At 23.7% G+C, this 15,398-nt stretch overlaps 4 protein-coding genes across 4 annotated transcripts; 1 reads left to right on the forward strand and 3 right to left on the reverse strand. All coding sequences in view use genetic code 6, as the record gives it.

The window, feature by feature from the left end:
* Nucleotides 1-266: 266 nt before the first annotated feature.
* On the reverse strand, nucleotides 267-5,141 carry TTHERM_00616550 (FAD-binding domain protein; the record flags this gene model as incomplete). Its single annotated transcript, XM_001024725.2, has 7 exons — nucleotides 267-2,197; nucleotides 2,249-2,376; nucleotides 2,833-3,288; nucleotides 3,449-3,642; nucleotides 3,705-4,679; nucleotides 4,741-4,952; nucleotides 5,030-5,141. The coding sequence occupies 7 exons, from the start codon at nucleotides 5,139-5,141 to the stop codon at nucleotides 267-269; spliced, it is 4,008 nt and encodes a 1,335-aa protein (XP_001024725.2).
* Nucleotides 5,142-5,694: 553 nt separating this feature from the next.
* On the reverse strand, nucleotides 5,695-9,192 carry TTHERM_00616560 (cyclic nucleotide-binding domain protein; the record flags this gene model as incomplete). The annotated part of the gene is made up of 4 exons (XM_001024726.1): nucleotides 5,695-7,878; nucleotides 7,944-8,140; nucleotides 8,269-8,547; nucleotides 8,634-9,192. 4 exons carry the CDS (start codon nucleotides 9,190-9,192, stop codon nucleotides 5,695-5,697), a joined length of 3,219 nt encoding a protein of 1,072 aa, XP_001024726.1.
* Nucleotides 9,193-10,685: 1,493 nt separating this feature from the next.
* TTHERM_00616570 (kinase domain protein) lies at nucleotides 10,686-12,522 on the forward strand (the record flags this gene model as incomplete). Its single annotated transcript, XM_001024727.3, has 2 exons — nucleotides 10,686-11,170; nucleotides 11,418-12,522. The coding sequence occupies 2 exons, from the start codon at nucleotides 10,686-10,688 to the stop codon at nucleotides 12,520-12,522; spliced, it is 1,590 nt and encodes a 529-aa protein (XP_001024727.1).
* A 988-nt stretch (nucleotides 12,523-13,510) lies between these two features.
* TTHERM_00616580 (hypothetical protein) lies at nucleotides 13,511-15,110 on the reverse strand (the record flags this gene model as incomplete). Its single annotated transcript, XM_001024728.3, has 6 exons — nucleotides 13,511-13,649; nucleotides 13,704-14,007; nucleotides 14,058-14,258; nucleotides 14,321-14,940; nucleotides 14,996-15,033; nucleotides 15,084-15,110. 6 exons carry the CDS (start codon nucleotides 15,108-15,110, stop codon nucleotides 13,511-13,513), a joined length of 1,329 nt encoding a protein of 442 aa, XP_001024728.2.
* Nucleotides 15,111-15,398: the final 288 nt, after the last annotated feature.

The raw sequence follows: 15,398 nt of genomic DNA on the forward strand, positions 1-15,398 counted from the left end.
TGATAAATAATAATTTAAAACAAATAATTGAAATTAGCTATAAAAATAAAATAATAATCAATAAGCAAATAAAGTTTTAGAAAAAATAAATTATTAATGAAATATTTTATAAGCAAATTTAATTTATCTTTGTTAGTAAAAGTTTATTTAACTTTGAAATTTTTTTAATTGAACTATTTAAATTTATTTTTATTTACAAAATATAAATTGATAGATTTTGTTATTTGACAATATCTAAGATTAAATTATAAATTCTGTTTGTTTTTTCATTTATATGTTATGTATTTTTTAGGGAATATTTCTTTTTAACAAAATATAGGGTTATAGAGAATGTTTGCTCTATCAAAAAATTTATATAATTCTAATTGTAGACGAGACCCATGGAGACCATAGTTCAAGAAAAGATCTTGCTTTTTGAAAAAGTTTTTTATTTCTAAATTACTGCAATATATCAACTACCCATAATCATTCACTACATGATTTATAAGCTTTTTGGCAAAAGATTTACGAGGATCTTCTTAAATGAGGGGTGAGGCAGATATTGGGTGCTGCTTGACTAGTTTCTACAAACCAAAATCTTATTTTTAAGGATTCCAGTAGTTTTATATGTATTTGAAGAGACCATATTTTTATAATGTTGGGCTAATTAAAGGATCATCTTTGTCTGGTATATATGCAGGGAGTAATGATTAATTCATTAAAAAGTCTTTGTGACGTAATAAATCTTCAGAGTTTTCATTATAATTTAAACTCAAATTTATCATTTTACTGTTCAAATCGAAAATCAAATAAAAGTCGGAGTATTAATTGTAGTTGTCATTTAAGTAAGAAAGAAATTTAGACATTTCTTTTGGAAAGTTTTCATTAGCAACTTTAAAGCTCAATTCAATATTAAATGGTGATTTTTTAGGAAGGGATGAAAATAACTCCTTTGGAAATTCATTTTATACTTCTATATCGGATATGACCCACTTATCCAAGAAGTTTCCCTTGAGGAGATGCTCCTTCCATTTATTAATTAACTTTTCATTCTCTGTAGGATAAGCTTTGTCCATGCATATTACAAGGCGTTTTTCTTATGGAGTTACTTCTAATTCAGATAAATAACGATTTTATTTAGCATCATAAAGATTTTTAATTAGATAATTGATTTGAGTCCAAGAAGTATATTGATTTAAGTGTATTATCAATTTATGAAAATTCTTAGGCAGCCTAAATACTCTCACGTCGACTTCTGTAGCGATTCCTATATTTGCATTTGATCCAAAGAATAATTCCTTTAAGTTAATTCCAGGACCTACATTATGAGTTCCTATTTAGGCTTCACCATTAGGTAAAAATACAAGCATATCTCCTACTATTTACTTGAAAAACTTATGAATTGGATGTAAAAGCTTTCCTTCATCTTAATTTATTAAATCGAATATAGTTTAGTTATTATGCTTTGGGTCTAGAGGAATGTAAAATCCTTTCTTCATTAATTCTGAATTTAATTCATGTATGCGCCAACCAACACCTATACGGGCTATCTTTTGGTCTTCTAAGAGCTTAAATTGTTTCATATTCTTTGGGTTTAGCACTACGAAATGGTTTTTAATTTTAAGATCGTTTTCTGGGTCTATCTGCGTATTAAAATCATTTATACTATCTGTGCATAAAATACCTAAGTTACTTTTTGCTATTTGTTTCAGGATTTGCTTTACCCTCTCAGGTCTCTTTGGAGAAAGAATAGCTAAAGGCTTTGTTTAGTCGTCATTATGAATATCAATATATCTTTGAAATCTTGAAGAATCCTAATCTCTTCTTTGAAACTCATCTTCAGTTAAGATAATTTCAAGTTTATCAATACCCTTAACTTTTAAATAATACTTTTAACGAATATAGTAACTAAACCCTCCTGCTCCTGCGAGTGCTAAGCCAGCTTTTATCCTAAATGACTGCGAGTTTTTAAAGTTTGTTTTGAACCAATTATAATTTTCTTTGATTCTAAGTACTTTAGAAATGCCTGAAACAAGAGAAATCATGAGAAATGTATAGGAAGATAAAACACTTAAATAAATAAGCAATAAATAAGAAAACGGCTTTTACTTAGATTTAATATCCTATATAATTTATGAATAAGTAAATACTACTCTCTAAATTCTGCTTCCAATAAACTTTGCTAGCTAAATATTTATTGTTTTGTATTTATTTTTATCTATTTGTAAAAATTTCAAATAATACAATCTAAATAGTTAAATATATATACTTGATTGACAATTTTAAGATTCTAAAACATTCTCTTTTTATGTATTTGAAATCATATCCTATAATTTAATGTATATTCTCTAGCAATTAAATGGTTATTTTCTGAGGTGACAATTAAAGAATACAAATCTATAAAGATGTAATAGACTTATTTTTTATAAACATATCAGATCAGTGATTATTTAAAAATTTACTTAAAATATCAATCAATATGTTGAATCTCTTTAAATAAAAATTAATTCTTGAAAGTTCTATAAGAAATTTCTCCCTAAGAATGAATGTAATCTGTTTGGAAAAATAAATAAATATTAAAAGTGACATCCCAAACAAAATTTTGTAATAACAAATTTAAGCATCCAATTAAATTTAATAATTTCACGAGAGTAAATTCGTCAAGTAATAAAAACAAACAAATAAATAGAAATAAATTAACATGGCCAAATAATTTTTGTATTTTTTGATTTTCAATTTTTTTTTTTCAAATATTAATTTTTTTTATTTTACAATTATTTTTTTGAAATTTCTTTCTTAGAATAAATTGTTTTTATTTTATTTGAGTTTTATTTTGAAAGTAATTATTTTTACTATTCTTCAGTCAAGTTTATATCAGAAATCTTTAATTCTTCACTAAAATGCTTTGAAAGCTGCTTAATGCTATTCATAGTCAAATTATTATTATAATAAATAAAACTTTTGCATCTCCCTTAAGAACTTATATTTTATTAAGATTAAGCTATTTATAATGTTTAAGTTGACTCTAAACTTTTTGAATTTCCCCTCTATCCTATAAAATTATTATTTTGATGTATATTTTGAAGTGCTTTTTATGTAGCAGCAACTTCAATTTTATCTTTTGTTTACAAGTGATCCCTCTAAGTAAGATTATTAGAGCTATTGAGGAGATTGTGGTTGGAGCTTTTGTTGAAATGATTGTTGCTTATTTAAATTTAAATTGATGAGTTTCTCCTTATATTTGAGTTATTCTTGCACTCTCTAGTAGAAAGACTCTCTTGTTTCATTCTTTCCCCTGTATCAACAGAACTAAAGGTTAATATTTATTCGAATAATCAAATTTTCGAAATATTTTAATTTAATCTAAAAACTAATTTATTATTTTTTACATACTTTTCTAAATTAACTCTAAAATTTGTTTTCAAATCTAAATTTTTTCTAAAATTTTAAGATTTTAAAAAAATTTTACTGATAAAGTGGTTTTAAAATTGGAATGGCTTTCTAGAAGTTTTTGATTGGATAGTAATTCGTGTCGTCATAGTTTATAGTGTTGCTTAAATTTACAGGAGATACATTTTTACTAAAAGCATTTCTATTTAATAAACTTCCTTTGGGAAGAAGGAATCCTCTATGATTTCTTGAATTTTTATTCACTACATAATCCTTCACATTAAATAAAATATAATAAGATAAAATTGGATTTAATAAATATCTTTTTAATTTACTTGCTCTATATTATTTTACAAATTACTATAATGGTTACTTAAATCACTATGTCTACCATTTGCTTAACTATAAAAAGATGAATCATTTTTCGTGGTGCTATATTAATTTTCTTGTAAAATTAGTTTATCTTCTTTCCTACTAATTTCTAGTTCCTCTTCTTACAATAGTTTTCTCTATTATTGCAGCTTATTTTTCTTTTGATTGCGAGTGACTAATAAATTCTATTTATTCAGAGAGAAAGAGTTGTTGATTGGGTCTAAATTATTTCTTCTTCCTACAGAAAGACTACTTGTTTCTTGATATACCTTGTTATAATTTCTACTACTTTGTATGATTTATTCTGTCTCTTAATCATAAACTTAATTTTCTATGTTAAATTTTTACAGCACAACTTTATCAAGCCTAATATTTTATTCTTCATTTTATCCAGTTAAATTGATTGTACTTTAATTTTTATTTTCATTTTATTGCTAGTTATTTAATACTTCAGTCTGGGAGCAAGGCTGAGTAATTTAAGAAATTGATTTTTCTGGTTCATCTTATTTCCTCTCAGCGGTTAGAGTTGAAGATTGCTGTTTAATTTTTTTAGGCACTTTTAATTGAATAGAACTGTTTTCATTTATTTAAATTGTTGAATTATTTGAAGGAGATGGACTCAAAGTCATTAGACAAAAAGCTCTATAGCTAGAAGGAGTTTATACCTAAACTCTATTTGAAATAGTTTTCAGTTAGACAAAATATTTACCATTTCCTTAAGTATCTGGACTTATTTCTTAATTAAAATTTCCTTCTGTTTCTTTGCCTTTTGTAGAAGATGAAGCCATTATTTATGATTTTTAGTTTCCTATTTCAGAAATAGTTTGATAAAGCCATTTCCTGCTTTATGTGTTATCCATTTATTTGTTTTCTTAATTTTAATTATTCTGAGTATTCTTTTTTGCAGAAGAGAAGTTGTTTGATGAAGATCTTAAATTCTTTACAGTTTTGATAATTAATTAATAAATACATATTTATGCATATAAAAAAATATTTTACTGTGTGAGTAGGAGAGTTTTACTTTTTAACAATATTAGATGAATTAGATTCAACTCCATCTAAGAATTAATATCTCTTTATGTTCAAAGTTTTAGCCAGAGGTCTCAATATTACAGAATATTTTGGATCTAAATATTTATGAGATTCAAATTACTCCATTGTATTAAATAGCTTCTCAAAATATGAAGTAAATTTATTTTCATCAATTCTTTCTATTTATTAAAAACAGTATTTTAGGGATATATTAAATGAGAATAGTAAACATTAGGATAGGGTAGAATTTGATTACCATTTTTGATAGCTTTTACTATGTATGTTTGAAGTAAAAAGAATGTTTATTCTAAAAGAATATTGTAATCCTATTCTTATTTCCTTGTAGAAAATCCATTATAAATAGACATTAGTTCAAAATTTATTTTTTTCTAATTAAAATAGTTTACAGATTCCTAAATAGTCTTAATATATTTTTATGATTTTATTATTTATTTACAAAGATACTAGACAATATTGTAGCAAAAATATTGTAAATTTAGTAAGTATTTGATGTTGTTGTTACTTTATGTATTTAAGTAGAGTAAATATTAATTTTAATAAAATATTGTTTGATTTAATTATTTTGCTTTTTTTTAACTTTTCAACTGATAAATTCATCATCAAAAATTTGATTAATTTCTTTGGATAATTCATTGTGGTAATAAATGACAAAATGAAAAAAAGTATATTCATACATTAAATACATTTTTACATATGCTCATACATCTTTATCTTTTATTGTAGATTACTTTTGCATATCCATCCATCCATCCATCCATCCAAAATATTTATAGGTTGATTAATAATAAAAAAATATTATTTGTTCTTTTATATTTATTTACATTTATTTTTTTAATATATACTTGCAAAATTTTTGATAGAATAATCAGAAAATAAATAGGAAAAAAGTTAGATATTTTATCAAATAGGACTAGGTTATAATCTTGGGGAAACTATTTTTAGTGAGGATTAATCTGTTGGTTATTTTTTTAAATTATAATTTTTCATTCCAAGGTGATGTTTTTAGACAATTTTATATTAATTTACAAAGTATTTTAGGGGAAGTTTTTATATTTTAGTAGGAGAAGTATCTTTCATCTTAAAATAAGATTCCATTTTTGTATCTAAATCTTTACTTTTAAATGAGGAAGAGTCGTTTGTTAGGCTTTGAAAATTAATAAACTTTTAATCTGAGTTAGTTATTGATCTAGACTTTACTATAAATGAATTTGAATCTAAAATGTTTATCTGGTACTTATTGCAATTAATGTTTTGATTAGCAGATGCTAAATTTTATAAATTTTCATATGGTTATGTGTTGTAGCTGATGCAAGTTTTTAATGGAATCATTTCAAAAGAATCGTCTATTTAATGAGGTTAAGTTATATATCTCATAATGCTTTAATGCTATTTTTTGGAAGAAGAGCTTATACATTTATTAGGGATAAATCCATTTCCACTTTATGTATAGAGCTTAGGGTAAGAAGCTTTGGTAATTAAATTTTTGTTAGAGGTTTCAGTTTCATTTATATTTAAATGAGTTACCTTAGACTTAGAGGATTTTCTTAAATTATCTGATTAATTTAAAATTTGGTTTTCTCTAAGTATGAGTGTGCTCTAATTTTAATCTGTGCTCATAGAACTTGATAAATTGTTGATTTATGAGTTTTTTAGTTAATATTCTTATAATGGAATAGAAGATTTTATGAAAAACTATGGTAAATAATTCGTTTGTTGCTCTCTTTTCAAAAAACTGATAACTCTCTTCTTTTTTATAGATTCTTAGCCCTAGTTACCTGAGGAATATTCTGAACTCAATTATCTATCCTAATTATTTGAGCTGTTTCTTTATTTGACTTAAATTTCTTAATTTTTACTAGTTTGTTTGATGTTTCTTATTGGAGATAAGCTAACAGTATTTAAATTTTTTGTACTCTAAGAGCATTTTATTTGCTTTGTTGTTTCTTTGTAGTTTTTAGGAAGAACATGTGAACTCTTGTTTGCTAATAAATCAATTTTTGAGGTTTGTTACTTTTGACTTTCAGCTGATATGGACTTTTATGTTAAGTATTAAGGCGTTAAGTAGTTTTCCTCATTTTAAGTAAGTTAAATATCTACCTTACTCCTTACAAAAGTACTTGATTAAGAATTTTCATTATGTAAGCTTGGTCTCTTTATAGTATTTGAGAGTTAATTTAACTCTAATTAACAGTCTTAGTTTCTTGGAGAACCCTTTATTTTACTTTATGATTATTATTCTAGCTTAGAGATAACTAAATGTTCTTTCTTCTTTCTTTCAATTAAATTTAAATGAAGAAACTAATGCCTGCTTTCTCTAAGCTTAGTTAACTCTCTAGCAATGTTACTTACTTTTAAGTTTCTTTCCTTATCTTCTCTTTTGATTCTCACCTATAGCTAGTTTAAAGTTTATTGCAAATATTTTGTAGCAGCTTTGTGTTGTTCTAACAATTTGGCTTTTACCTCATCTTGCTCTTGTTTCCATTTTATTTGTTTTAATTATTAACTTTAGGATACTTCTTAAACTTAACTGGTCAGAATTTAAGGATTTAAAACTTATTCTATTCTATGATTAATCCATTCATTCAATTAATCATTAAGTTCTGACAAATGGGTAAATATTTATCTATGATTGTTGATAAGCTTAAGAAATTTAAAATAGGAAAAACGATAGCAAATTCCTTAATCGGACATACATTAGATTGAAAACTCCCTTTTTTTTTTGTTTTTATGAAAACTAATACTTTCTTAATTCTATAAATCATCAATTATTTCTTTTTCACCAAAAAATGTTCCCCTCTCATAAATTATCAAAGTAATTTGGTCTTATTTTTAACTCCATTTTTTTTTTTTTTTTTGTAGCATCTGAGAATAAAGATCCTTTAGCTTTTTATTGTGAAAAGTGTTTTTATCGTCAGCAGATTATTATATAGAAGAAGCCGGTAATTTATCTTGATTTTATTGATTTTTTTAAATGAATTATTTTGGAATCATGGCAAGTAGTTTTTTGTTATGGTGAGGATCATTTATTTATCTTTAATCAGATTCAAGTTCTTAGCTACTATTTGCCCTCCTTTATTTATTAAGCTTTAATAATAATTTATTAAATTTTTGTTATTAAAAAATAAAAAAATAAATATTAATTTCTTTACTCTAAATTCTCCCTCAAAAACAAAATAAATATAATTAGAATCATCACCATCCTTGTATACATACTGCATTCTATTAAAGTTTTATTTTTCACATTAGAGTATAACTTCTACCAAAGTCATATCTTCAAAATTCTGGAATATTGAAATACTCCTAAAGAATTCGATGAGTTCTCTTTTTTCCTATCTAAATTTCAACACTTTTGTTAAAATATTTTTTTTAGTTTCCTAAAAAGTAATTTATTAATTAAGAATACAAAATTTTATATTAAGAATGCAATTCATTTTTCTAAAAATTTATTGTTGAATTATTTTTATAGTAGTTTACATTTAATTTATGAGAATGATTATTTATCTAAGAAAGCAAACTCACAAAATTCTTCACAATAAATAGAATATATTTTATTTTAGCTCTACCGTACACTATCTTATTCATATTCATAAGCTCCTAGAGTGAAACCCTCGCTGACTAATTTACTATTCTCTTCAAAATCACATTTTTGATTAAGAATATATTTTAACGAGCACTCTCTATCATAAAAAACTCTACATTTTCCTTTTATCAAAATCATTACTCCTCTAACATCAGGTTCAATTTCTCCTAATGCTTAAAATTTATAAAAAAAATAATTTTATTATTTATATGTGGAAATTTCATTTTATTATTTATAATTAATTAATCAATCTATTTACATGAATTAAACATAAGAGTATTTTTTTTGAATGACTTGCAAGTCAAGTTATCTGTACATTAATTTACAAATTCTTAACCTTCTTAAGCAAGTAAATTTTGAAAAAACTAGTATTCCTGAAAATATATCCTCATTTATCGAAGTCCTTTTATTCTTCTCTAATCTAATGGTTGTTCTAGCAATTAAATCACATCTTCGGTTGTAAATAAAGTATGAAAAGAAGATGCAAGTGAGTCTAAAGTTTTATTTTTTTAATATTATTCTTATAATTACTATTTTTGTAATTAGCAAAAACTATAAATATCAACAATATGATTTTCATTTTTATGATAAATAGGGATTCTCTGTGAATTATTTTCGCATTTAGGTGAGTTCCTTTTATTATTTTCTTCTTTAAAATTATGAAACTTTGGAGTTTAAGAAGGGCTTTGACTATATAAGCTTAATTATTTTACAAATCTTTGTTAATTTTTATTTATACTATTAACTTTAGGTGAGCTTAGATTACTCTCATCTAGCTAAGTACTACTATTAATCATTTAGCTTGAGACTTGGATCATCTACTCTATAAATAATTTATACTTCTAACTGTGAAACTAACTACGAAAAATGATATCTATTCTACCTATTCAAAGTTAAAAAGTTCTATTAAGTCTCTTAAGTAGACTATAAAAATAATTATTACAACTTAAAATTTTTTAATTAATTTACAATTTCTAGTTAATTTTAAAATATTTCATATAAATCTACTCCTTTAAAACTGAATGAATTTTCAAATAATATAAATAAGATTATAAAAAAATTATTTTATTTAAATATAAATTTAAATCATATTTTTTATTTATATTTTGTACAAAAATATTTTTTTTCTATAATTGAATTTTAAGCAACGATGTGAGTCTATTAGACTATACAATAAATTTGCTTACAATTAATTAAATATATTATACACAGTTTATTAATTGTAGATTCTATGAATAGCAAAGTTTTTGTATTAAATTTTTTTAAATGAAATGGTTACAAAAAATAAATGTTAGTTATTTTCAATACATTAATTTAAAGACTTTTTTTATAATAAAATAGCAAATTAATTTATTAAAAACAAAAATTTTTAAGATGAATTTAAAAATTAGAAGAACTATTTTTAATCAAAGATAAGCAATAATAATTTTTTTAATTAGTTCTAATAAGGATGGACATAAATTTTGTTTTAAATAGATAATAGGCAATATTATTTAAATCAATGCTTTATTTATCAATTACAAAAATACAAATCGATTTGCTTTTTTTATTTATATTTTTATTAGTAAAACTAGTACTTTTTACAGTAATTCATATTTTATTATGGATAGATGCTCTTCAATAAGGATTTAAAAACTCTCTAAGTTTTCTAACACAAGACATGAGATAAAAAAGATAATTTATACTAAGTATTTTATTATTGTATAAGATGGAGTTTATTCTGTAAATTAGATAAGTTAAGAGAGAATGAATGAGAGTATATTTGAAATTAAGCAAACTAGAAGTGTTAGTATGAATTGTTTTTTTTAAAAGAAACTCTCTAAGTATAAAAATAATTTGTAATCAATTGTTAGATAAGTGATAGAAATATGTGCTCTAACATCAAACACACGATTGACTCAATATTTGGTGTTTGTGGTATTACAATATTTATATTTTTATAAGTAATCCCAAAAATTGTAAAGGTAAGGTGAAGATATAGATAAATTGCTGATAATATCTCCGCAATTTAATAATTTTATTAATAAGTTAAATGATTCTAATAATAATTATAATTCTGCATATCAATCAATTGCTGATTAATTACTTACAAAAACTTTTTGCTGGCTTTTACTTGGAATTGATATAATTTTGTAATTAAAAATATCAAATGATTGAAGTTTGTCATAATAATTTTAATGATAAAAATTTCAAAAAATTTAGCATTAAATTATAGGAATAATTAACTATTCAAAAGTTAAGGTGAATTCAGTATAAAAAATATATCAAAAGCAAAAAAATATCTATCTAACTAACTAAAAACAAAATTAAAATGGGAGCTTGTTCTAACAAACCTCAACGCAAGACTAAGTATAAACCAAATACAGGAATATGGGGCACTAGCACTACAGCTTCCACTGAAGATATTAACTATTTTTATAAGATTATCTCGTAGCTAGGAAAAGGCTCATTCGGCTCTGTCAAACTAGCTACTTATAGATAAGGCCAAAATGATCGCCGCGAAAAAAAATTGTTTGCAATAAAAACTATCTTAAAGGACAGAGTTAAAGATAAAATTTATATGCTCCAAAGAGAATTAGAAGTTCTAAAAACTCTTGACCATCCAAATATTATAAAATTTTATGAAACATATCATGATAAAATGTATATTCATTTTGTAATGGAGTATTGCCCAGGAGGTGATCTCTTTGAATATGTAGCCAACAAAGGTCCTCTTGAAGAATTTGAAGCTGCTTAAATTATGAAAAAACTCTTCTCTGCAGTAGCTCACATTCATTCTAAAAATATAGTGCATAGGTAAATTATTAAATTTGTTAAGTTAAAAGGGATTTTTTCATTTTTAATAATCATTTTTAGCAAATCTAAATTGAATAAAATATTTAAATTATCTAAAAGCTCAAATCAACAAAAAATAAAAATGATTTAGTAGTTAATGGCATAAAAATAGCTTAATTAAAAATGATAAATCATCATGCTAATGCATCAATCATAGAATTTAAAAATATTTTTCTTAATCTTAATTTAAATTATATATTTTATAAAGAGATTTAAAGCCTGAAAACATACTCTTTACTAGCAAAGACAAGACTAGCTGGGACATTAAGATTATAGATTTTGGTCTTTCTAGATAATTTAATTCAAATGATAAAAAGCACATGTCAGTAGTTGGAACCCCACTTTATGTTGCCCCAGAAATTATAGGAGAGAAGAATTATGAAAAAGAATGCGATAACTGGAGTTTAGGAGTTATTATGTATATTTTGCTTAGTGGAAGAGAGCCTTTTTATGCTAAGAGTTTAAAAGAAGTGTATGATAAAATAAGAAATCAGCGTTACGATTTTAACGATTCATGCTGGGAGAATATCACAAAGTAAGCAAAAGATCTTATTTCTAAACTTCTTACTGTAGATCCTAAGAAGCGTTTTACTTGTGAATAAGCATTAAAACATTAATGGTTTAGTTAATTTTCAGAAAACAAAGACCAAAAGGAAATTAAAAAAGCTTAAGAGCGTATTAGCAATTTATTGAGCTATAACAATTCAGCAAGATTTAAAAAAGAAGTTGTTAAAATATTTATTAATCATTAAATTAAGTAAGAGGAATTAAAGGAAATAGAAAGCGCCTTCAAAATGCTTGATAAAGATGGAAATGGAGAGCTTTCCTTTTATGAGCTACTTGATGCCCTTAAAAGTTAAAACATAAATATCACTGAATAAGAGCTTCTTAGAGTTATCAATAATGTGCATGACTCTAATGAACGTAATTTAAACAAATTACATGTAAACTATACTGAATTTATTGGAGCCGTGATTGATTGGAGGTCAAACATGAATGATGAGAAAATGTGGAATCTTTTCAAATATTTTGATGTAAATAATACAGGTTACATAACAAAAGAAAGTCTAAAGGAAGTAATATCAAGAGAAGGACGTAGAATGAAAAATGAAGATTTAGAATAAATGATAGGCGAAATAGATTAGAATAAAGATGGTATGATCGATTTTAATGACTTTAAGAAAATGATGGAAAAAGACATTGAAAATGCACCTGTACCTGATGTCTAGATAGATGAAAAAACAGGAAAAAAAAAAACTGTCATAGTACGCAATACTTCATAATAGCAATAAGAAGATTTGGATTAATATTGAGTGACTTTACTCTACAATTTTGTTTTTTCCACATAAACATAATATTTAAACGTTGCCTTAAATTATATCCAATTTATAGCTTTAGTCATAATAATTATTCCAATCAATCAAACAACCTTTTAGTAGATAAGTAAATAAATAATAGTTTGTTGGGAAAACTCAGTTAATAAAAAAAAAAACAAACAAACAATCCAATTTTCGAAACCATCTTAAAAATTAGTTACAGTTTCCAGTCTCATAAAATAAAATATGAATACTTTTTATAAAATTATTTACAAAGAAGCAAAACTCAATTGATTTTATTCATTCATTCAGACATCTTTTTGTCTTGTTTTTGTAAAATATTTGCTATATAATATATAGATAGTATCTTTCTTAAGTTGAAATTAATTTATTACTCTAAATTAAATAAGCTAAAAACTCTTCAAATTGGCTATGTTTTCCTTTTCTTTTAATTTAACAGTAAAAATTTAGATTAAGGTTAGTTAATTTTGTTATTTAGTTATTACTAAATGTTTTTACTGTCAATAAATAACTCGAAAATTTAATCAATAAATTTTTATCAGTAATTTATTCACTTTTAGAAAAATAAAACATGTAAATAAATTCTTCACCAAAGTATAATCTACTAATTCTTTATTAAAATAGTTACCAGTACAAAAAATTAAAAAAAAAATTTAATTTTCAAAATTTTCTTACTCATAATTCATTTTAATTAACTTACTCAGTTATCAATTTAATGTTTTTTTTATTTAATTTATTTAATGATAAATATTGTACAATTTTGGTAAATTCATTTCTTGATAAGTATTGTTCTAGTTTTGGTAAATTTCTTTATAAATAAATATGATTTATATTTTCATTTATTAATTCTTTGTGAAAAAAGATAATATTTTTAATTAATTATAAAAGAAAATTAATTTTATGATTTATAAATTTATTTTTAATATAATTATTTATACAGAAACATATTTTTTTATAGATGAAATCAATTAACTTTTTTCATAAGGATCCTGTAAGGACGGACATCTTTTAAATTTGAAATCAAATATATATTTTAATTATTTTCAGGACATTTAAGTGTGTCTATGTTGATTCTACAAAGATAGGCAAGTTTATACTTTAAACTAATTTAAATAATGGAGTAAAATAATTAAAAATTAAATTGTTAATATACTTACTTTGTTAAAGGATCAGTTATAATATGACATTTTTATTCCATTTCTTCAGGTTTACGATAAACTGTTATAGAACTTCCAACTTCACTTTAGGTAAATTTATCTTTTGATTCAGAATATTAAAGCCTATCTTATGGAGTTAAAGGATTTATAGTTGCTGGTAAATATCCAACTGGCCATGCTCTGGGATTATTTTCTTCCATAGAAAGCCAATTTTGGTCATAAGGATCCAATTTTGAAACATCAACTGCAAATCCATACCATGAAAATGGGAAGAAGTAATCTTATTTTTATCCATTTTTTATACCTATTTTTTTATGTGATTAACAAAAATATATCAAATCAAAATAAATTTACCTCTTTTATCTGATTTCATTTTTATATTTTCCCAACCCCTAGAATAATCTTTCAAGAATTAACTATATGCAAGAGTAATAGTCTTTGTTACTTTTTTTTAACAGACTGAAATATTTGAACAAAATCCTGTTTTGATAGTGTTAGTTAATTCTTTACTTAAAGCATCGAAATTAACTGTTTTACTACTATGCTCAATATCCGCTATTTTTTAAATAAAATAAAAGAAATAATGCTTTATAAGCTTCGAAGAAAATATATTTTACACTCATCCAGTATAAAGTGTACTTCTATGTCTGAGTTAGAATTTGCAGATTAGCTTATACCTAAAATGTTAACACTTTCTTTTTTAAAATTATTTTTCATTACAGAAAAAACACCCCATTATACTAAATCGCATAAATAGCTTATTTCGTTAGGATTATTCATTAGCTAAGTGTAAGATAATTAGTAATTCTTAAAAATAGCACAATACTTAAAGTTTGTTGTGTCATTTAATGTTAACATTCTCCATATTCCATACTATTTCTCTTATGGATCTAATTGACTATCATTGATGTGGAATTTTAACTCACAATCACAATCTTTAAGATATTATCTCAATACTCTTAAAAAAAGACTTAGTTACTTATTCCAACCACCTGGATTTGGTTAATTATCAAGTCCATCTATTTTTTTTGCTTTTATAACAACAGGATATACTTTGTTATCCTGTACTTATTAAATATTATCAGTTGTTGTTTTTTAAATTTCCAAATTTTATTCCATTTATTTTTATATATCATTAAAAATTTTTGTCAATTATGAGTTAGTGACTTCACTTTTAGGATCTATGATATGCTAGCTGACCATTAAAAACGCATTATTTATATTTAAGTTCACATTGCTAATTAATATTATTAAAGTTATTAATGTCACTTTAAAACTTTCTAAGTATTTACTTGGGCTTTTACTCTTAATCAAAGATACCTGGCAATCCCTGTTATAAAAGTTTGAATAAAACATTTATTTTAAGTTTAAAAATTTTACTTAATATGTTATGTTTTTTGGTTGCATTTTTCTAAATTATACACTTTTAAATTTTTTTCTAATTAATTGTTAATTATTTATTAATATACTAACATCTATCTATCTATTCTTTTTGAATATCAAATTTTCTTCTTCTTACTTTCAAACCTTATATCCAAGCCTATTTATTTTTTGCTTATTAATAAATAGATACTTTATTTTTAACTTGTCTCTTTATTATATTAAATATTCTAATTAGGATTATAAATAACTATTTTTTAATTGGCAAATAAGCATTTAAAAAAAAGTTATATAGATTGCTTTTGTATTTTACAA

Source organism: Tetrahymena thermophila (genome assembly GCF_000189635.1).
Source record: "Tetrahymena thermophila SB210 genomic scaffold scf_8254378, whole genome shotgun sequence".
Taxonomy (NCBI): domain Eukaryota; phylum Ciliophora; class Oligohymenophorea; order Hymenostomatida; family Tetrahymenidae; genus Tetrahymena; species Tetrahymena thermophila.